Below are 23,198 nucleotides of genomic sequence, written 5' to 3'. Positions count from 1 at the left end.
GGTCTCAAAGCTAGATAGCCACAGGAGGAGGGCCGCTGAAGTAATTGTTTTTTTAGGGACAAACTCAGAGAAGAAGAAATTCAAATTTCACCGGGGCCAAAGTCTTTACATTGCACATATATGTTAAGTGTTTTCACCCAGTCAAGGTTTCTAACTTAAGACGTACTCCTTTCTATGGAGCTCAAATCCTCCAGTGGGGCTAGAATGGAGCTTCTTCTTATATAATATTCTCAAAATTGGGGACTGTTACTGCAAGGTCCTGCTGATGCCTTGCAGGTCTTGGAAGTCCAAACATTTTCTAAGTAACAACATTTCAAACTTCCTGGAGCAGCAACTATCACATCCAAAATGGACCTAAAGATGCATTTTACTTTAAGAATATACAACTAAATGTAACAGAACATGAACAGCAGCTGCTCATGTTAACTAAGTTTATTGTTCCTGCACTCCTGCAGTGGGATTTTTGTGTGAAATTTCTCAACATTAGGCCAACTGGTGTAATTACATATTTTGTGGTTATTTCATGTTAAATGCATTACTGAAATTACTCTGGCACACTTAAAATTTATTTCACCCAGGACTGGAAAAAAGTTCCCAAAGGCAAACCTTCACAGTGTTGCAGCACACATCCTGTTTGCCTTACTACAAACTTTCCCACAGTACACTATTCTGAGGCAACTTAAACCTGGCAAAGTCATTCTGCCACCTGAAGGGAGCTTGTGTACTAACCAGGGGTACGTTTAGGAAATGAGCAGTCCTCTCTTCCACAGCTACATTAAACTAGGACTGGGTGTAGATTGCAGAGTTTCACTCTGTGGAATTCTGTAGAGTAACCAAAAAACACGGTGAGATTCCGCAGAGTTCCGTGTACAGGTGGCATTCCAAGGCCCCTTAACACTAAGAACAGATATCATACAAAATGATTAAATGAATTGCATCAAAAGATGTCTAAGACTTTATTTAAATATCCACTAGGTGGCAGTAGAGTTCTAAACTATTTTTAGTTTTTTGGCATTTAGAACTGGAGCAGAAATTAACAGTCCAGTGCTGGCATGCAGAGTGGTGGCAAGTGAGGGGAACCCCTTGCTTATCATGCCAGCCGGCAGCTTCTGTGTCCATCTCCCTGCACTGTAACTGCTCTCAGCAGAAACACCTGGCTGTCTTTTCTGGACAGCCTGTCTTTTAACTGAGCACGCATGCATTGCTCCACTTTGGCATGCACATTTTCCTCTGTAGGCCACTAGGGCTGACAGCCATCACACCGCTATCCCCAGCCAGTCCAGTCAGCACGGTATCTGTGGACATCGTATTCATCATGATGTCAGCGTATTAACCACTTCCACAGTTGCCTGTTCTGTAAGTACAACACGACATGGCCAGACCAGGCACTTGTGCAGGGGCTTCAGAAAGAAAAAATGGATGCGTACATTCAGCAGAGCACCATCATCTTAATGGTACTGCCTCCCACCAGCCTCCGTGCTGCAATAATTGGAGCTGATGAGGCAAGCCCACTGTCATTACAACTGTACAGATGACAGCAGCAGCTGTAAAGTTCAGAAGGCACTTCACATAAAGATAGGACCTCAATCTTGAATAACATTTCGAGTTGAGCACAGTTTCTAAAACAGCTAGTGGTGATTAACTCAGCTGGTGGCACGGCGGAACTTTTTATTAATTCTGTGCTACAAGAGTAATGTGGAATTACTAAATTCCACCACCTCTGCCAGTGGAATTACATTTGTGCACACCCCTTCATTAAACTGGCTCTGGGGCCAGCACCCCCTTCACTGGACCAGTGCCATTTGCAACAAAATTATCCCTTTCCCCAGGTCCCCCTTTATTCTTAACTATGAATTGACTGACCTGTCACTGGTGCCTTTCAAATTCCAAGAAGTTGCTGTCCTTCCTAAGCTGATATCTGTCACATACTTCACACCCAGGTCTTCCTGTGAAAAGACCTAAACCTTTGTTCATGATCTCACAGCACTTTTCACACCTCATTAGCGGAAGCACTGGAAAGACAATCCACTGGCAGGCTGATGCTAATTAGCCTAATTGAGTCTTGTGGCAGATAAAATGTAACTTTTTAAAAGTCACTTTTCCTAAATATTTGCTAAAAGTCTGACTTAACAAATGGATTGGATTTTTATTAGATATTGGAAATGGTGATTTAATGGCCTCTGTTGCCCAACCCACTCCAAAGTTAGAATATTTATGATTTTAACTGAACTTTAGGCTTTATTCATAGGGCAGCTACCAATCTTGACAGTGAAAATAGCTTTAAGGAGCTACACACTGTTGGTGCCTGCCAAAATTAAATTCTTGCATATTCTACTTTTAAATACTAGGCACTATATATTGGAGGCTACATGTATTCATTACTTATTTAAGATTTGAAAGCAAAGTTCTATCAAAAAGGGTTCCTTTTAGCAGGTTCAACTACATGAATAAAAGCAGCAGGAGGCAGGAAACACAGGAAGGCCCAAGGACATGATTTCTTTGTAACTCTAATGGAGGGCACAATACGTGCTGCAGTCCACAGTTAATATTTAAATTGCCATGCTAATGCTGTATTTGTCTGCACCATATACTATGATCCTATTGTAAGGATAAATAGGTCAACTGGGGATTAGCTAATTTTACCATGTTTTAGGGCCATATACACTGGGGGCTAGACAGCTTGCCCCAGAATGTAGAGTTCAAAATCCAGCAATACCAGTTAGCAGAAAATGGGGGTGACTACACCAAAAGAGGCAGCTTCTCACAAATACCACTAAAAGATACTAGAAGAAGACTCAATTTAGCAAACATCTCTCTGGTGTTCAGTTATACCATTCCAATAAATAATTTGTTTCTTAAAACAGTCTCTCTCACTGCAGAATTATGCAAAATAAATTATGCTATGTTTAAATTAATTTCATGATTTCCACATAATGCGCATTTCTAAGTATTTCACAAGAATAATTAAATGTGCAACCATGCCTAGTATTTTTTCTAAGTATCTGTTTTAAAGTCTTGTCTATGTAAAACATGCACATCCATCAAAATATAATCTGAATGATTTGTCCCCTTCACAACTGAGAGCTTTTTTTGTGTACAGTTTGACTTGTTCAGCATTCTTTTAAAAAATGAATTTATGCTGTTTTCAATTCAAACAAACCAGCCAATAAATGCATAAATAGATCAATTAGAAATGCAGTGATATAAGGCATTTCCTTTAAAGCAAGACACACTATGTGCGTTTGAATTGATTTTGCCTCTTCCTTTTGGAGCTGCGCTTGATAAATTAGTAAAATGTTGCTCTCTTCAACTGAAATATGGAGCTTTGTGGATGCTGCGGAGGTGTATGCAGCACTATGAAGCTGCAAGCTGACCATTTACTCAATGCTAGGACTGACCCAAAGAGGCTTCTGAATTTAGGGTGGAGTGCCTACTGTCTCTGCTGTCTTCTCTCTATGAAAACCACAGGATGCTCTTGGAGTCTATAGGTTCACAAGCATGTCATGAAGTGAAGTCTATATTTTATCAGAGATCAGAGGAGGACTGCTGAATCCTGTGTTCTTCAAGAGCATGTGAACCTCGGGGAAAGGTGACTGTCTTTTACACATGCTCCCCTGCATAAACAACACAATTTGTTCATTCTGAGGTATATCCACCCACCTTACCATCCATGATACCTCTCTTTTCCACCCACTATGGAGCAAGTATGGTTCCAAGATGAATATCTTTGCTTGGCTGCCAGTACTAGTGTCCCTGAGCCACATATGGCTTGTGGATATCTCTTGCCAGGCAATGCAGAGGTTTGCCAACAACTAGCTAAGACATAAACTTGGGGATGGAGGTATATGTTTCTTTTGTGCCTCTTTACACTTGTGTACAAAAAGTGATGGATTGAATGCTTAAGTTAATCTTGATCAGTGGTAATTAATTGGGGCTGCATGCCAGTCCATTGTTATCTTGCACACCATGCCACCTTAGTTTGGACCCAGCTATATGCAAATCATTTCCAACCCGCATTGCCAAGCCAGATCCTCATTGAACCGGAACACAAGCAACTCAGGACCGGTTTTTTCCTAGTTATGTGCTCATCTGGCAGGTACAGCTTGGATCCAGTGCAACAATGTGTACGGGACCTGAATCTGGGCCTTTCCATTTGTGGGCTCATTTACCAATTGCCTTTGAATGTCAGAGCCCATAAGGACACCCTTCACCTTCAACCTCTGTCCCACATGTGCTCAGAACCATTGTGGTGTGACACTTTCAGGTTGCGTAACATCAGACATTTACATTCTATTTTTTAAAACAAGAAACATACCAAGTTACTCTGATATAAACAAAACTTAACAACTTACCTGCAAACAATGGGGACCATAATACATACATATTTTGAGCTACTTGCACGATTTTTCATAATGTTACAGCAAGGCAAAAAAATGTTTTCTTTCGTTTTAAAAAAAATCTAAAATAGTATAGTGTAGCATTGGTTTTGATGGGTGGATCTGTTTCCATATTCCCCCACCTGGGAATTAGTCCATTAACTCCTGTAAAAAAGGACTGCAATCCTTTATTGTGAACAGTAATTTATGATCACTGTACTGATCACACATGCAGCAGTCAGTCAGTCAGTAGGAGTCATGAGTTTTGATGAGTGGGTTGGTAGACAATCCCCCTCCTAGTATGTTGACACTGTCTCTTCTGTCAGAATTGTCAGCCCTACATTTTGTGAACTGTGGTTTGCAAAGACAACAATAATTGCAAGCAATGAATTGAGTGTCAGTATTTATTTAAAGATTTTATAAAGTGAACTGCTACTTCTATTCCTGGAGCTAACGAGTTTACTGCTGGTGGTCCCAAGAGACAACCAAGAGTTTAGAAAACATGTGCATTTAAGTATTTTTCATTTTGCCATTATGCTAAAGGGAGTGGTTTTCAGATTGAATCTTGTGAACAAAAAGATCATCAAACCCAGAGAGACAGTTTAGGATTATAATACATTTTAGACAGCTGATTATTGCCAAAGGCTGCATAGGCTGGTAGTTCTTCAATTTTGCTCTGCGCAATAAAGTTCTATAAATAGAATCAATTGGAAATTTGTAACTGAAACTTGATTAAATGTCTTCAAATTAAATGGAATTTTGTTTATAGACACATTCAAAAGTAACTCTGAGGAAAAAGGCAGCAATGGCCATTGTCCGATCCTGATACATAAACAGCAAGAATCATGGTAATCTTTATGTACACTGATTGAGATGGTGCTATCAAAACTAAGAGACAAATGGAGGGCTTCTGTGTGTTTGGTTTGTTGGAGATGGAATGAATTTTTCAGGTAGAAGCATTTATTTTGAGGACAATATGCTATTCCAACACAGTTAACATCTACAACACAAGATCTAGAATTGAAAGAAGTCATAATTAAAAGGCTACAACTGCCAAAACAAAACTATGGTAAAGCAGTGATGAAGGATCAAGGGAAAGGGCAAACACAAAAAGGTGGAAAGGCATGACATAAGTAGCAAATAATTGGAATTTGACAACAAAGTCATCTAATGATGAGCAAGGGGATGAGCCAAAGCCCATTCTATGTATGTGTTAGAGTGCTGTAGACACCCTGCCCCTTGAGATTTATCACAAAGACTTACTACACAGTGCTAATTATAGTGTATTGAGACGGTGAGCACTAAGATCCTACAGCTAAGGGGCAGACTCAAGAAAACGGATTACGCAATCAGTCTGGGAGATGTTAAGGTGCGGTCTTTAACAGGTACTGGATATTGAGATGCTAGTTGAATGTTGTATGCTGAGGAATAACGACGTGTGGGGTGTGTTCTTATGCATGCTCCCAGGCTGGGGAGGACGTGACAACTAGTGACAAGTAAGGAATAAGTGGCACACAGTAACAGAACTGGTCTCCCTGTGAGTTTGCAGGGAAAAGCAAACTCCTCGTGCATGCTACATGCACCCAAGTCAAAGCAAAGAAGACGACAGTTGGTGTACTTGGAGTGAAAGCTCTATGCCAGTCTGTACGAGGCCTCCTGGAGAAGTTGAAGGCCTAACAAGGGAGCACCATTGGAAAAGCCCAACAAGATGTGCCGGCCAGGCTAAGAAAAAAAGGTGTTGTGCCACAACACTGAGCCATCAGTCATACAAAGAAAATGCTAAAGGCACCAGGTACAACAAATGCAGAAACTATCAGACATAACGTCAAGAAAGTAGCAACAACCAGGTATGAGAAATAAGTATATACTCATTAGGGAGGCAAACTGTCACAACTGCAACATCAGGCACAGAGGCTGAGACCTGCTGGAGAGGCAGATCATGAAGAAATGACTTAAACAAAACAGAAAGATGGAAGCAAAGACCAGAACATGGAAGAAACTGAAAATGTACTCACCACTAAAAATGAAGAAGGTGTCACAAAACCCTTGAGCCAATTCAGCGACCCAAGCTCAGGCACAATGCCGATACTTACAGAAGGCACTGATGCAGGTATACCATGAGCACTGCCTGAACAGTACATACTCTCAAAGTCTAGGAGAAAGAGGTGTGAAGGTCACAACATTTACATTTCTAAAACCTCATTCGCCATTCGACACCGCCAAAAAACAGAACAATGGTGCCAGATGGACCACATGGATCAAGACTCTCGATGATTTTATTAATGCCCTGGAAGAATTAAATGATGAGGAAATCATTTAATATTCAAAAAATCTCACTAGTGATGGAGTGAAGGAAGTGATAAAGAAAATCTCCCAGACTGAGACAATATCATACTGCTTTAGGAGCGAAGTTCACTGCAATACTGAACATGGACAATGACATTTACATTTTCAATCAAGCAAGACAACAAAATTGGTGAGACGATTGATGACTTGGTTGAGAGACTTGAAGTGCTCATCAAACATTGTAAATGTTGTGAATTTAATGAAGAGGAAGCCATGTGCCTCAGAGTCATTGATGGTTGTTTGTGAGACTCATTCTGAAGAAACATGTTGCAAGAGACACTCAGCCTAGAAAAAGTGCTGATGGCTGCCAGAACCGAGGAGCAAGCAAATCAACAGGCCACCAAAATGGAAGCAGAAAAAACAAGAGGTGAATTGGAATTGGTCATGAAGTGAAAACCCATGCAGAGAGCAGGCGCCCATAAGCCAACGTCTCAGAAAAAAGAAAGACTGTGTTTCTGATGTGAATTTTAATTTTCACATGAGGATAAATGTCCAGCCATCAGACAAATGTGCAAGGGGTGTGGAAAGGAGAATGTTTGCTAATGGTTTGCAAAACAAAGAAGAAACCAACTGCATCACAGCGAGACAAGAAAACAGATACCAGAAAGTTCCAAAAGCACTCTTGCCACACCCACAAAGTCAGAAAGCAACCTGACTGTGACCGGTGGAAACCAACCAAAACCAATCATCATCAAAGTCAGCCTGCACAAGTTCCTTGATATCACTATTGAGCGCCAGGGATGAGAGTGAATGTGCAAGAATCATGAATTAAAGGGAGCTACGTGCAGATATGGGCTTTGCCACTTGCAAATAAGACAAACATGTACAAAAAACAAGTGAATTAACAAAACAAAAGAACTCATATGCACACTGCCCCAAGATCACACTCAAGGTCAACGGGTGTCCCATTGATAGCGGTGCATTGATGAACATCATGCCAGTCAAACAATTTCACAGTTTGACACCTGGATTGCAACCTAAAGCTTCAAATACGAATGTGTATACATTGGCAGCTTCCAAACTGCTATGAAGTCAAGGATCATTCACGGCAACCCTGCAGCATAAGAAGACGTATGTGCAGACCCCAATCCACTTTCTTCAAGGTACTCGATCTAGTGCATGATTACTTTTTTTTGTTTTGCTGCATATATTGGACTGATATCTATCAATTACAACCTAAATATGCACTCTGACATTGTGCATTAGTACCTGTCACTGTTCCATGGCCTACAAAAACTCAAGGAGATGAAGGTGCAACTCCACATTGATAAAAACACCCGACCTGATGCACAGCACCACTGCCGGATAGAATTTTCTCTACAAGAAGCAGTTGAGAAGGAAATAGAAGCTCTGCAGAAACACAACATTATCGAGCGCTCTACTGATCCCACACCACGGATGTTACCAATAGTGGTAGTGCCAAAAAAAACCAGTAGATGTGACATGCTCATCTGCATGAATGTGCGCCAGGCCAACATGGCAATCGAGAGAGAAAGCCATTCTGGTCCACAAATTGCAGCTATGATGGTACAGCTGAATGGAGCCTAAGTCTTATCTTGTCTTGATTGAACAAAGGGTACCATCAACTTGAACTAGAAGATAACTGCAGGTACAGTCCCACTTTTTTGACTCATGTTGGTTTGTTCAGGTACAAAAGACTGCGCTTTGGAGTGTCTTCTGCTGCAGAAATATTTCAAGATGTCATACGTAGGATTATTCAGCCTGTTACACATGCCTTCAATTACAATGATGACATCCTGGTGTTTGCCACAATGCAAAAACAGCATGATAAAGCTCTCCAACAAGTGTGTCAGTTACTTGCAGATGCAGGCCTCACATTAAAAGCAGAAAAAATGGTAATGTCATAAAACAAAACTCATAATCATTGGACACATGTTTTCTGATGGAGGGATGACTCCTGATCCTGATAAAGTGCCAGCACTATCTGCCATTAGTCTTCTACAAGTTGTCTCCATAGTATGGTTCCTTCTTGGTCATGGCCAGATATTGTTCATGGTGCATTCATGATTTGCCACAGTAAGTACCCCATTGCGAGACCTGACAAAACAAAATTTCAATTCTGATGATCCACTGAATGCAACCACAGTTTCAAGGATATAATACATGTGACTGAGATGGCTTACTTTGATCTTAGACTGTACACTGAGATCACTACTGATACAAGTCAGGTGGAGCTGGGAGCGATCCTTGCTCAGCATAGTGGACATCTGAATGCTCTGAGACGCATCATGGAGTGTACATAGAACGTGCCTATTTCCAACCGGAAAAAGAAAGTCTAGCTGTAGTATGAACCTTTGAACATTTTCATGTGTTTCTGCATGGAAAGCATTTTACGATTGTCACACACAACCAAGCGCTAGTCACCATTTTCGGAAATCCAAAGGTCAAGATGCCCCCTCGCATTGAAAGGTGGGGGTTGAGTCTACAAGAGTATGACTATACGATTGTGCAAAAGCTAGGCAATAATCAAAATCCTGCAGATTATATCTAACGGGAACCCCTGCAGCGGCAGAGCTCAACATCGAAAATTCCCAAGGAATACATTAACATCATTGTAAAGTCTAGCACATGTGCAGATGTGTCCAATGAGCAGATTGTCTCCACCACAAATGCTGAAAAGGACATGCTGGCCCTTGAAAACATTATTTCAGCACAATCATGGAGACAGATTGCCTGATTTATAACTTAGCAGACGGGTTACTCAGTCACAGAGGTGACAGAAATCCTGTCCACTGAAATCTAAATCAAAATATATTCTATGGGATTTAAAATTTGGTGGGCAGGGTATATGTCACTGTTGTGATGAAGTAACCCGAGCGCCAAGTTCTAGATCAGGCCCAGAGCTTTTGACCTCTATTTGACGATGTTGAATTTAAAAAATATGGAAACGTTGAAGATGAACTGACTTTCACCAAAGAAGGCATTGTGTTAGGAGGATCCCAGATTGTCAAACCTGTGAGTCTGAGACAGCTATTTATTGAAATCACTCATGAAGGTCATGACAGCATTGTTTCCACCAAGAGGGCAATGAGTGTGGTTCCCTCCATTGGATGAGAAAGTTGAGAGGGAGTTAAATGAGTGTCACTTATGCAATTGCCTGTCTCCCACCGTGAACCAGCATCCACTAACCAAGTTCAATTTTCCTGTGCATGTATGGGAAAGACTGGCTCTTAATTTCCTTGGGCCCCTGGCAAACGGACACCATCTCATGGTGGTCATTGATGAGTATTCCCGGTTTCCTCTGGTGAAGGATATGTCAAATACAACTCAAGACAAAGTTATTGAGAGGTTAGGTGACATATTTGCAGTGCGGGCCAAATCAGACACTCTCAGATCTGACAATGGTTTGTAGTTCAACAGCAAGGAGTTTCTGAGAAGACTCATTGTCAAGCTTCAGAAAAGCACACCCTTCTGGTCTCAAGCCAAAGGTGTTGTAGAGTTTATGGGATGCTGAAACAAGTGATCTAACGTGTTGAGCAGAGTCGGGCACTGAGCATGGCCAAGCATTGTGTCAAGCCCTCTGTGCCTATTTGTCGACTTCTCACTCTACCACTGTTGAAAGTCCTGCCACCCTAATGTTCGGGAGAGATATAATAACCAAATTATCTCAATGGACCTTTGAGCAATCTCCAGGTGATGACGAGATCTGCTCGCGAATGTCAGATGAAGACATGTGCTAATCAATGTCGTCAGACTCTGGACTTCTTGTTTGACGAGGATGACTGGGCTCTCATCAAACAAACGTGAAAATAAAATACTGATTCTCCATTTGATGTTGAACCACTGAAAGTCATGCAGAGCAAGGGACATACACTTCAGACATCCGTATAGGTGATTATCCATACCTTCAAGCCCAGAGGAAGCTGTTCCACCTTAAAGCCTTTATCAGACATGACACCCTGTACCCACGGGTTCGACCCCGTGTATAGTTGAAATACCTCATGTCACTTGGTCTGGCTGAACTGTATTAGCACCCAGTCAGCTGATTGTGGAGTTGTAATGCTGCTTTTGTTCATGTTTTCTTTGTGTGTCTTTTTGTTGAACAAAAGGAGAGATGTAATGGCTTGAGACTGTGAGCACTAATACCCCAATGGTGAGGGGCGGAGTCAAGGACAGGGATTATGTAACAAATCTGGGAGAGGTGTTAAGTTGTGGTCTTTAAGGGTTACAGGATATTGAGAAGTTAGTTGAATTGTGTATGCTGTATGCTGAGGACTAAAGTGGAATTCAGATTGTTCATCCATTACTTGGTAATACAATCAACTGGAATGGAGAATCTCTAATGAGTAAGTTGGTCCTGGACAAGTGCCATACAAGTAACACTGAGACTGCTCTGCCATATTTCCTTGGATTATTTTTTGCTCAGAAATCCACAACTTTTCTATATATTTAAAAGACTCAAGGGGCTTGCAGAATGGAGAATGGTGTACTGCATAACCAAAGGAGAAACAAGGGACTGAATCTGCACTTCACTGTTTGATTAGTTTTGAATTTTATTTTCTCAGTAAGGGGGGAGGATGCAAGAAATTAACTGAACATAAAGCCAGTATTTATCTGATTATCTGACATTTGCTTTCTCTCGGTTTGCCTCTATGTCTACCTGTAACCCTGTTCATTAATTTAAGCCTGCTTTTATTCCATCAGGCTGCATATGTGCTGCCTAGGACTGGACATAGGGCTGTATTTGTATTCTGCATGAGCATCTGTGTATTGGTCTGTGTATATAACCGCCTGTGCATCTGTTAGGGAGAGTGCATGTGTGACATCACGCCTGGTGCAATGTGTGCCTGGTGGTTTATATTTAGCATCTGAATGTGCTCACAGGTGTCTCTAGGCATTTTGCTGTATGTCCATGGATCCCTTTATGTGACCAGTCGCAATGTCCTTTTTGTGTATGCACCATACGAAAGCTAACACTATTGGTTTTCGGAATAACTATTATTTTTGTGTTTTGGTGTCTTAAAAAACGTTTACATCAGTGACTACGAATGAGGCAGTGCAGTAATTTAGCAGTTTTCTTTTAGCCATATGGAAAGTGGTTTGAAAGGCACACCTAAAATTATTATTAATTTTGTTTGTCCCAAAATATCTATTTATATGGCACATATTACAAGGTTTTATTGATACAGTTATGACAAGTTGTTTCCCCTTAAGTGCAGAAAGTGTTACCAGGATCGAATGAGGTCACACATACAATGCAGCGTTCTTTTTAAGCAGTTATTTTCCTAAGGAACTGGATAAGAAAAATCAATTTGTAACAAAAACATTCTGATGCAGCCACACTGATGTATAATAAAGCTAATTTAATCTTTAAAAAATAAGAGAAAAAAACTAAATTACTCATTCACAAAAAGTTTGAACAAACATCCATCTGGAGTTGTGGAGTATGAAGTTTTTAAATAGCACAGAATTGTCTTAATATTAGTGGAGGTCGTTCTATAAACAAAGTCATAATAACATTATAGTGCGAGATATGCTCCTGGCCAATATTCTCTCTCCTTCTCTTTCAATTTTCCTCATAACCATCTGTAACCCCAGCTGTTCTCACTCAAGTTATTCCATAGTCTGACCCTCACCTTCTACAATTCTTACACCTTACCTCCCAAGCATCTTGCCCACCACTTCCATGCCTGGACTCCCTCTCTCCCATATATGCACCCACTCATCATTCGACAGGTAACTATTCATCCTCAATACATCACATCTCTCCTCATGATTGTCCATTCTCTTTTATCCCAATGTCCTTTCTTCTTATGTAGCCTCCCTCAAATATTTCTCCTAACAGGTCTCATGTCAATTCATACACCCTCTCCTCTTTCTTGTACTTTCTCCCAATCTCCTTCTAATCATCCCCTCTTTCACGTCTAGCTCCCAGCCCCTGCTTTCTCCTCCTCACCTTCTCCCCATCTTCTGTACTACCATTTGTTGTATTTGCTTAACTAATGCACATCCTTCATCTATTCTCATCTATGTCTCACTTACTTCATGCCTACCACTTGTCAACTCCCATTTCTCATCAATTCACTCTGCTTGCTTCTTCTCATCTCTCATTTATTGTAAATATCGCCCTTTATTCCATGTCTCTGCAGAGTGCCCCATACTAGCAGTTCTCATCCATCACAATTCTCACTCCCTCCCATTTATACCTCTTGATTATTTACTTGTGCATCTACTCTTTCAAACTGAGATCCAGCTGTCCACTTTTCGATCCATATTTTTCATCTGTCCTCCGATAATTCGTTAACAGTTCTCCTTGGCTGCCTATTATTAGACTTCTATCTCTGCTCTTCTTTCTCCCCTCCTCTCAAAATAAAATCAAAATCAGCCTCCTACCGCAATGTTCCTCACAGTTCACTTGCCCTTCTTATACCAAGAGAACATCAAAAGTCTATTTGTGTATGTATTCATGAAGGTGCTTCCTGTAAATTGCCTTTCTCACTTCCTTTCGTAGATATCAAGGGAGGGGGTTTCGGTTAGGAGACTTAGGGCCTGATTTCGAGTTTGGCAGATGGGGTTACACCGTCACAACCGTGGCGGATAGCCTGTCCACCATATTACAATCCCATTATATGTTTATAAGAATCGTAATACAGTGGATGGGATATCCGTCATGTTTGTGACACAGTAACCCATCTGCCAAAATCTAAATCAGGCCCTAATTTACTTGGATTTTGCACAATAAGGAATGTTAGAATTAAGTGAACCGAGGCTGACCAATGACCCCACAGAAGATACTTGGGAATAGAGAGTCAAGAATGTCATGCTAATCAGCAAGATAAGTAACATGAACGGAACACAGTATACAATCTAAAACAATGTATAGACTACAAAAAAGATTACATAAACGTCATCATACCTCTTCATTTTGAAACGTTGAGCACTGAATAGCTGTTGGAGTCAAATGATCCAATTGTTTAATTTCTTGTGTGCTACTTTGTACAGTAACTTCACTGCTACTTCTGACTTCCTGTAGGATATAATTAATCAAGAAAAAGTTAAGTAAACATTTCTGTAAAGTTTTTTAGAATTTTCTTTCATGTGGAACTCTATAAGAAAAGTCTGGTATTTTTGTAGTTTGTCATAAAGCATGAATCATGAATCGGGCACAGAAAGGTGTTTGCAATGGTCTGAGAGACCCTCAATGAGATCTTGTGAGGATCCAGGTGTAATATATGATATGGCAATGGGGGCTTATTGTGCAGATACTGTCTTGGGTACAAGCAGGCTCATTTGCTTAACCTTAAGCTCTACCCAGTGTACTTGTGGCTGCAATCAGTAATACTTGGCAAAGGAACTGATTGTAAAGCATTTAACGGCATCAAACAATGATATATGAAAGTCACACAACAGGAAAGAAATTGGACACCAATTTATAAAAAAAGATTATATTTTATTATTTTTTTAGAGACCTTAACAAACACACTCCACTGGAGGGTTCCAGAGGTGCAGATAGATTTTAGAAGATATTCTCACTTTTAAATGCAACAGCCAACAAGCATTGGTCAACAAAACATTTGTAAGTTTGTAAACTTTTGAAAAGCTCTGAAAAGTTAGTTCTAGTACTCTGACCTGTGTTGGGCAACCAATGCCGACTGGACAGAAGTCTAGGGGGCCAGAGTGGACACTTAAGACAGTTACGTGGCCACAAAAGCATTTTTAAAGTTCCAAAATTTACAGGATGACCACCATAGACATCTAGTAGGCCTGGTACTGAGGATACAGGCAAAAGATGCTCATAAGGTGTTCCAGTTGCGTTGCGGTTGATAGGGGTGTCTTTGTGATTGCTACTCAGTATACAGGTGCGGTGGGACAACTTTGGCCACAGAGATCCCTCGAGGTCCTCTATGTTGCCGTAGCAGGCCATCTGATGCTGGACTTCTGGTCTCTTTGCACCACAGTTGTGGCGAAATCCTTAGTCGGGGGTAAGTGTCCTGGGTGAAATGTATCTGGTCTCAGACAGCACTCCTGGGTCATGCAAACTAGGGTGCAACTTTAGCTATCTCAGATTTGTCCTCCTCTGTACCCATTGACTTCTCTAGTTGCTAGCAACTTGTCAGTTTGGGCTTCTTCAGCTCTTGTGCCCCTGAAGCTGGTTCCAGATGATCAGCTGACTGATCCTTGAAGACACTGCTGGGAAATAACTTTTCCCCAAGCCAGCATCTGCAGGCTGTCAGTCCTTCTTCAGTTCGCTCACCAAATCCAATATGATCGGAGGTGAAGGATGCCAGGGGTGCCATATCTATCCCAGGAAAGAGCCTTGAGGGAACCACACGGTCACTGTTCAATGGGCTACTGGGTCCACTCCTACCTAGTGATGAGTTTCCTGTGATATATGATATGTGCCATCTGGCTATCCTAGAGTGCAACATTCTTGCCCCTTTCAGGATGGCACATTCCTTCTTTGGACGGTGGGACCTTTGTAGTTCACCCTAGAGGTGTGGCTACCAGAGGGCTGCACGCCCAGGGGAAAATAGTTTGTAGGAGAGTTTTCCCTCTCTGTCCCTGTCTCCACTTTGCAGGAACAAAAGGCATCATGCTCAGAGGTGCTATCACTACTTCCCTTACAAAGGCGGCTTCCCCTTTCAAGCTTGCCTTTTAGACTATCACCCTGAGTGGCCATCCTGGGAAAGGAATTAACACCTCCCACTACAACAACTGCCTTTGTTCTTGGGCAGGGAGTCATTCACATGTCTCTCCAGGCGGGCAGAGAGCTGTCTGTATGCCAGGGCCTTTGTGAGAGCAGTGGGCTAGCTAGAGTACAGAGTGTGAACTTTCTAAAGGCTGGTGAGCTTTAATAGTAATATTAAATTCGACTTGGGCATCAGGTTGGGTTTAGTGGCTGATTAGTCCCATTAGGAAGTTAGCTAGGCTAGAGTGCCAACCAGTAACCCGGTGTCAGCCAAAGAGGCTATTAACTTATCCACAGCAAAACAACAATTTGGAAGTGTTGCTGTTAAGACATAAGAAAGATATAAGTTGTAATTAACAATACATAGCTCCCTGCCACAGAGCTCTATGGGACTTCTCTAGGGCAGTGTTACATATACTCAAAAGAGAAAGGGTGGCTTTGCCATTCGTTTGAATGGCAAAGTTGAGTTGGCAGTGTAAACACTGTCCTTTCAGTCTGCAGTGGCAGGCTGGGAGCCATTTTGTACTTTGTCATGCACAGGGTGCCACAAAAAGTGCTGCAGCCCTAACTGGACACACTGCCTTACATGCCTTGGGTACCCTAGATACCACATTCTAGGGACTTATAAGTAAGTCAGTCCTTGCCAATTGGCTATAGCCAATTCAACATGCATTTTTCTTTACAAATTGTATACAAAAATAGACAATTTATACAATTTGTTAAAAATATTGATAATAACTAATAATATATATACAAAATAAAATATACAAAAATACAATTTCTGTATAAAAGACATTTTATACAAATTCCAGTTCAGAACACTGGGACTGAGGTATGGTTAGCAGGACCTAGTGCACTCTCAGAGTAAAAAAAAAACAACAGCATCAGTCCAAAAATGAGGAAGTGAACATGCAAAGAGGCATTTCCTTACAGATCTAAACCTCAAAACTTTGTCCAGACACTGTCCAATGAAGCAGCAATTGTGTTCCAGTCTTTAGATCATTAAACTGTAGGAAACAGTAGTTTTGTTTTCTCTTCTTGTTTTCAGTCCTAACATATTGACCACAACGATTAGTTTGAGATGGTGGTTGCCGGCACTCATTTTCAGGTACTGGCACTTATTTTTCCCAATCGTTAATTTCCTGAGAAGAAGAGGAAGAAAACACATATGTGGGAAAAAAGCGATAAAGGGATAAGAGTTGTCTTGAAGAGGATTACAAAGGTACCAGGTGGATTGAACACTATGCAGCCTTGGTATTTGGTGTGCCGATATTTAATATCATCAGACCCAGGCTTCTGAGCCGGGCTTTGGGCACTGGTACTCATTCATTTACAAAGTAAGCACTAATTGATCATTGAAGACTCTTCATTGGTTCCCCAAAAACTAAAAGCTCAGATCTCTCCAGCATTACTTACCATAATGTCCCACCTCTGTTCAGTATTCGCATGCCTCCAGTCATCTCCATAACAGAAAATATCAGTACAACTAGCTTCAATACAATGACTGAGCAAGAGATCATGTGCAAACAATGTTCAAAGTTACAAAAATCATTCTAAAGAACCTACACCACCCCTAAAAGCAAACCCCTAAAAATATCACAATGGCTAAAACCCTCCTATCAAAGAGCATTCAGACAAAAGCGTCAGGTGTAAAATTTCCACCAATCCAAAGTCAATTTTACAATTTTATATACATATATGGGCAACAGACCTTAGCACAGAGAAGCCAGCAAATACTTACAACATGTATATATAATAAAATGAGAGGTAACCACAACAGTGAGAATTTTAACAGATAAATAAAAGGTTTGCCATCCTGCTTGCCACTGAGAAGTCATGGCTTATAAAAAGATGAGCATAGAACTCCTGTTCTACACTGAAGAGCACCAAGCCTCAATATTCAAAGTAAGAGGAGAATGCCTTTTCATAGAGCAGGTTCTCTTCAGATGGAGGAGGGAGGACTCTCATCGACATAAAACCAGGATTGTGGTAGTAATGTAGGAAACAAAATAAGCTTCTATGGCTATATTTCTCTGTGATCAGGATTTTTGATTTGACTTGATTACTCAACCTCATGCTTTCATTGGTGGCAGGTCAAAAAAAATGTTTATAATTCACCTGTTTCCATGAAGCATCACAGATATGTAACCAAGTTTCCATACCTTCATCCAGTGACTATGCGGTCAGTCTAAGTATCCAAGTTTTGCCATATAGATATTTCAGAGTAATTTTAATACTGTCATGACACCATGTCCATAGAGACTTTTCCCTGATATCATTTCCAAACCCTTTGTTCATAAGCCCATTCTAATGTTCCCTCTTTGGTATTGTTTGACTGAGAATTATCATTATAACAATAAATAATCTATTCTTAAATTGAAACATTGAATTGAAATGTAAATGTATATAGTGCTGCTTATTATCCATAAGGGTCTCAAGGCACTGTCCATGGGCACAGGGAAGTTAAGTGTTTGCCCAGAATCACAGAACGTTTCGCCAACGCCGAGCCTAAAACCCAGACCTCCAGCTCCTGAGTTGTTCACTCTGACTGCTGCGCTACATCCTCTCCATTGAATGAACATTTGGTTTTCAGAAGAAGCAAAAGAAGCTGATGACATCATCACAATAGCAATTTATTGAAAGAATAGGACATTTACTGTTTTAATGAGACCCAATATCAGGCAAGTAAAAAGGTTATGGTGAAGTATTGAGATTTTCAATAATGGCTGTGTAAATAATTTCTGATTATTGTTTTGTTGTTGAAACTAGGTATAGCTCTTGAAGAATGGTTAATGTTCAAATCAAAATCACATTGAGCTTTGTTCTATAAAAATGGTATTATTCACTTGTGTGAACGTTATTGGATAAAAATGAATTAATATATGAGTATATTATTTGATTTCCCATTTGTTTGTGCATTCTGTGATGGGACGATATAGTGCAAATGGTTACAAATGACAGGGAGAGCAATGTATGCCAGATGAATGAAAAGTAGCATGACTAAGAGAGTACACATGAGTTGATTATGATGACAAGCCAATGATAAAGGTTATGGGCCTGATTGTTTACTGTGAAAAATAATGATAAATGCAGAAGCCTGTCATATTGATTGTGTAAATCTTATGTTACACAACGCAATATGTATTTAAGGTTGGATTGCTCTTTTGCAATATTAAGGCCTAAAGACAAATCCTAAGAGTATATATAATCTGTGATGATTTTTGTCAGGTCCTATTTAGAGGGGTTCTACACTCTCTTGTCAACTGTATGTTTTTTTGACATATGTGTAATTTTGTAAACTTATGCCTGATTGTTGCCAGCTTGTGAGCACTTCAGTATCCCAAGCTGTAAATAGTGTCAAGCCACTGTATAGGCTAGAGGCAGTATTGGTTCACTGGGAAAAGTTATGTAAGATTTCTTTGGTGTGATTAGTTTATAATCAAACGTTATGACAAAGCAAGAAGGTCTCACTTACTAATGTGAAACCTATGTATTAACCCCTTCGCTGTCAGTCCTTTTTCCCCTCAGGTGCCAGGCCTTTTTTGGCTTTTTGGGGCAGTTTGCGCTTAGGCACTCATAACCTTTTGTCCATATCAGCTACCCACACCAAATTTGTGTCCTTCTTTCCAACATTCTATGGATTCTAGAGGTACCCAGAGTTTGTGGGTTACCCTGGAGGAGACCAAGAAATTAGCCAAAATACAGAAACAATTCAGTTTAAAAAATAAAATGAAAAAAAGGCTGCAGAAGAAGGCTTGTGTTTTTCCCCCTGAAAATGGCATCAACAAAGGGTTTGTGGTGCCAACATCACCATCTTCCCAGCTTTCAGGAACAAGCAGACTTGAATCAGAAAATCAAAATTTTCAACACAATTTTGGCATTTTACTGGGACATACCCCATTTTTTCTATTTTTTATGTTTTTAGCCTTCTTCCAGTTAGTGAAAGAAATGGGTGTGAAACCAATGCTGGATCCCGGAAAGCTAAACATTTCTGAAAAGTAGACAGAATACTGAATTCCAAGAGGTCATTTGTGTAGATCCCACAAGGTTTTCTAACAGAAAATAACAGCTGAAATAAACAAATATTGAAATTGAGCTGAAAAAAAGCAATTTTTCTCCATGTTTTACTCTGTAACTTTTTTCTGCAATGTCATATTTTCAAAAGCAATATACTGTTACGTCTGCTGGACTCTTCTGGTAGCGAGGATGTATTGGGCTTGTAGGTTCATCAAGAACCCTACGTACCCAGAGCCAATAAAAGAGATACACCTTGTAATGGGTTTTTATTGTGTACATGGTATATAGCAATTCATTTGGTGAAATATAAAGAGTGAAAAATAGGTATGAAGGAAACCTTTGTTTTTCCAAAATGGGAATAAGATAAGGTGTTGAGAAGCAGTGGTTATTTGCACATATCTGAATTATGGGGTACCCATAATACCATGTGAATTACAGGGCATTTCTCAAAACAATGTCTTTTTTACTCACTGTCTTACATTTGGAAGGAAAAAATGTAGAGAAAGACAAGGAGCAATAACACTTGTTCTGCTATTCTGTGTTCCCCCAAGTCTCCCAATAAAAATGGTACCTCACTTGTGTGGAAACACAACATGAACACATAACATTTTTACATTGAAAACTGACATGTTTTTTGGAAAGTGCCTAGCTGTGGATTTTGATCTCTAGTTCAGCCGGCACCTAGGGAAGCCTACCAAACCTGTGCATTTTTAAAAACTAGACACCTAGCAAAATCCAAGATGGGGTGACATGTGGGGCTTTCACCAGGTTCTGTTACCCAGAATCCTTTGCAAACCTCAAGATTTGGCAAAACAAACACCGGCGGCATTTTGAGCCAGCCTACCACCATGTGTTTCGTGGTGTAGGCCCTACCGGTGATAGGGAATTCCTTTCCTGTCACTAGTAGGTGGCTAAGCCATCCCCCTAACACTCCCCAGACTCCCCCCACCCCCTTTCCATCCATTCCCGACCCAACATACATGCACACACCCGCAGACACGCACCACGCATACACCCACTCACTCACACTGGCATACCCGCATTCATACACGCATACATCCAGTCATGCTCACACACATTCGTACACACATTCACACTAACATGAAGACACACACTCACATTACCATTCTTACACACTTTCACACACATGCATACACCCATGCAAACAACACTACACACACACAGACGCATGCACACACACACTCACACGTTCATGCACACAACCTCACACACACACACCACCCTCCCCTGTCAGAAGCCCAACTTAACTTCTTCCAGGTGGTCTTCCGGCAGGGAATGGGAAGGGGCACTGCTACCACCATGGCTGGCGGCATTCTACTGGCAGCAGCTCCACCTTACCACCATCCGCCACTATGATCACTGCTGGATTTCTGCCCTTCTTGTGGCGGACGTCCAGCAGTGGTCATAGTATGGAGGGTGGATGGTAGCCGCGGTGACAGTCTTTTGGCAGCCGTCACCATGGCAGCAGGCGTTTTTTACTGCCAATGGCATAATGAGGTCATATGTGGACACATCAAAATTATCAAATACAAAACTACCTGTTCTTTGGTGGGGGGGCACCTACGTTATTGTTCCTGGGCTCAGCAGCCATATCGGGAAACCTGCCTAACCCAAACATTTCTGAAAACTAGACACTGAGGGAGTCCAGGGAGGTGTGACTTGAGTGGACCCCCCAGTGTTTTCTTACCCAGAATCCTCAGCAAACTTCCAATTTAGCTAAACATCACATTTTCCCACATTTGTGTGTGGGATCACTGCACTGGCGCAAATTTCCTAACACCTAACGTTCCCCTCAGTCTCCTGGTAAAAATGATACCTCACTTATGTAGGTGAGCCTACTGCCTGTGACAGGGAAGAGCCAAAAACATATTAAAAATGAGGGGGAACCAAAGTGGGTCCAAAAGGGCAGTTTAAAAAAAAAAAAAAAAGGTTTTTAGCCTGTCAAGTGGGGCAGAATTGGTACAGATGCGACAATGCCGGGTAGTAGAAATTTTGTGGATTCCTGCAGATTCCGGAAGGTTCCATCATAAAAATGTGGGACTGTTACCCCCTTCAGTTGGTGTGGGTGCATAACCATTCCCATACTGGTTGGTAGTCACCACTCCACTATATATATATTTTTTATTCCTTGGCATCTAGTAGGTTTTCTGCCCCCCTCCCGGGGAGTGAATCAGGGGTAATTGCCACATCTGCCCATTGGTGGGCAGAACAACTTTGTCCCCATTTATTTGGGGTGGGGGTACGGCCTTACCCCCACTCTCTTTTTTTTAAACAAATTCTTTCCTGGTCTCTGCTGGGCTTTCTGCACCCCTAGGGGGCAGATGGGCCTTCCAGAAATAGGCTGATCTGACCCCAAGGAGGGCAGAAATGAGCACGAGGATCGACCCTTGCCCAAGGGGCTGCCCCCCAAACAACACATACACACAAATTCCTGGTGCCTAAGTGGTTTCTGCCTCCCTTGGGGGGAGATTGGCCTAATTAAAATAGGCCTAAAATAAATATGCCCCCACCAGGGGTGCGACCCTTGCCTGAGGGGTCGCTCCCCTTGGGTGAAATTGGCGCAAAAAAAAATCCCTGGTGTCCAGTGGTTCCTGCCCCCCTTGAGGGCAGATTGGCCTAAGAAAAATAGGCCGCATTGCCCCCAAGGGGAGCAAAAATGGTCTAAAATAAAATTGCCCCACCAGGGGAGTGACCCTTGTCTAAGGGGTCACTCTCCATCTGTAAAAAAGTGAAAAAAATAAAAATCCCTGGTGTCTAGTGGTTTCTGCCACCCTTGGGGGGAGATCGGCCTAATTAAAATAGGCCAAGGGGGGCAGAAATGACCTAAAATAAATTCCCTCCCATGGTGCGACCCTTGACCAAGGGGCCGCTCCCCTTATTGATAAACATAAAAGAAAAAAACTCCCTGGTCTCTAGTGGGCATTTCTGCAGCCTGATCACTTCCCGATCGGGTTGCAGAAATGCTTACAGAGACGTGAAAGGAAAAGCCTTTCCTTTTCATGCCTGTGTCTGCCCCCACCTCCCGGTCAGAAGAGAAATGCTTTGCCGAGCTTCCAGCACGATGGGAGTTGATCTCTGATGAGGTCAGTGTGCGATTGTGCGCTGATGTCATCAAACGTCACTGGGGGATGGGTAGGCTGGTTCAGGGGTGGAAGGGGAAGCGATTCCCCTTCCATCCCTGCCCTAAGGGGTGTGGGTGGGAGGCTCCTGGGGACAGCGCTAGTGCTCCCCCCATGAGCCGGGTGCAGGACGAGCTGGTCTCGTCCTTGGCACATGGCGATCATGGCCGAGGGAAGACCAGCTCGTCCACGGCACCCGAGGGGTGAAAGACACTAGGCTTTCCAGTTTGGATTGTTATTACACTATGCTAAAGTCTGTAGGCAATTTTGTTACATGTTTGCTTTTGTTGGTGACCCAGCTGTCCAGTGATTGCCTTGTGGGAATGCTTATAACCATCACAGTAGGACTGACTCCGTTATGGTGACTGTTTATTATTAAAAGTTATGGTAAACTTAGTAGACCTGACATATTGATTGTAAAATTCATATGTACATCAATAGGCATTTAAGGCTAGATTGTTATTTCACTTTATTAAACCTACAGATAGGTATGTTTCTTTATCAAATGTCACAGGCTACCTCTGAAGAGAAGGAATTTGGCATTGGTTACTGTGTCAACAAACCCTAGGGGTAAAAGATTTGCATAGTAATAATTCTTGCTAGAATCTCTTAGCAGACTACAGGATCATTAATTAATTGACACTATGGGGGTTATTCTAACTTTGGAGG

General features: G+C 41.5%; 1 protein-coding gene across 2 annotated transcripts in view; it reads right to left on the bottom strand.

Moving 5' to 3' along the window:
* The window catches only part of XIRP2 (xin actin binding repeat containing 2), a 960,073-nt gene that overhangs the window by 86,257 nt on the left and 850,618 nt on the right, over positions 1–23,198 (bottom strand). For both annotated transcript variants that reach the window (XM_069225265.1, XM_069225266.1), the window contains one exon: positions 13,600–13,710. In XM_069225265.1, coding sequence (XP_069081366.1) covers positions 13,600–13,710 — 111 coding nt within the window. The remainder of the gene's footprint in view (positions 1–13,599; positions 13,711–23,198) is intronic.

Source organism: Pleurodeles waltl, chromosome 3_1 (genome assembly GCF_031143425.1).
Source record: "Pleurodeles waltl isolate 20211129_DDA chromosome 3_1, aPleWal1.hap1.20221129, whole genome shotgun sequence".
Taxonomy (NCBI): domain Eukaryota; kingdom Metazoa; phylum Chordata; class Amphibia; order Caudata; family Salamandridae; genus Pleurodeles; species Pleurodeles waltl.
Note: the sequence above shows the minus strand (reverse complement) of the source record. Positions and strands in the feature narration are given on the sequence as shown.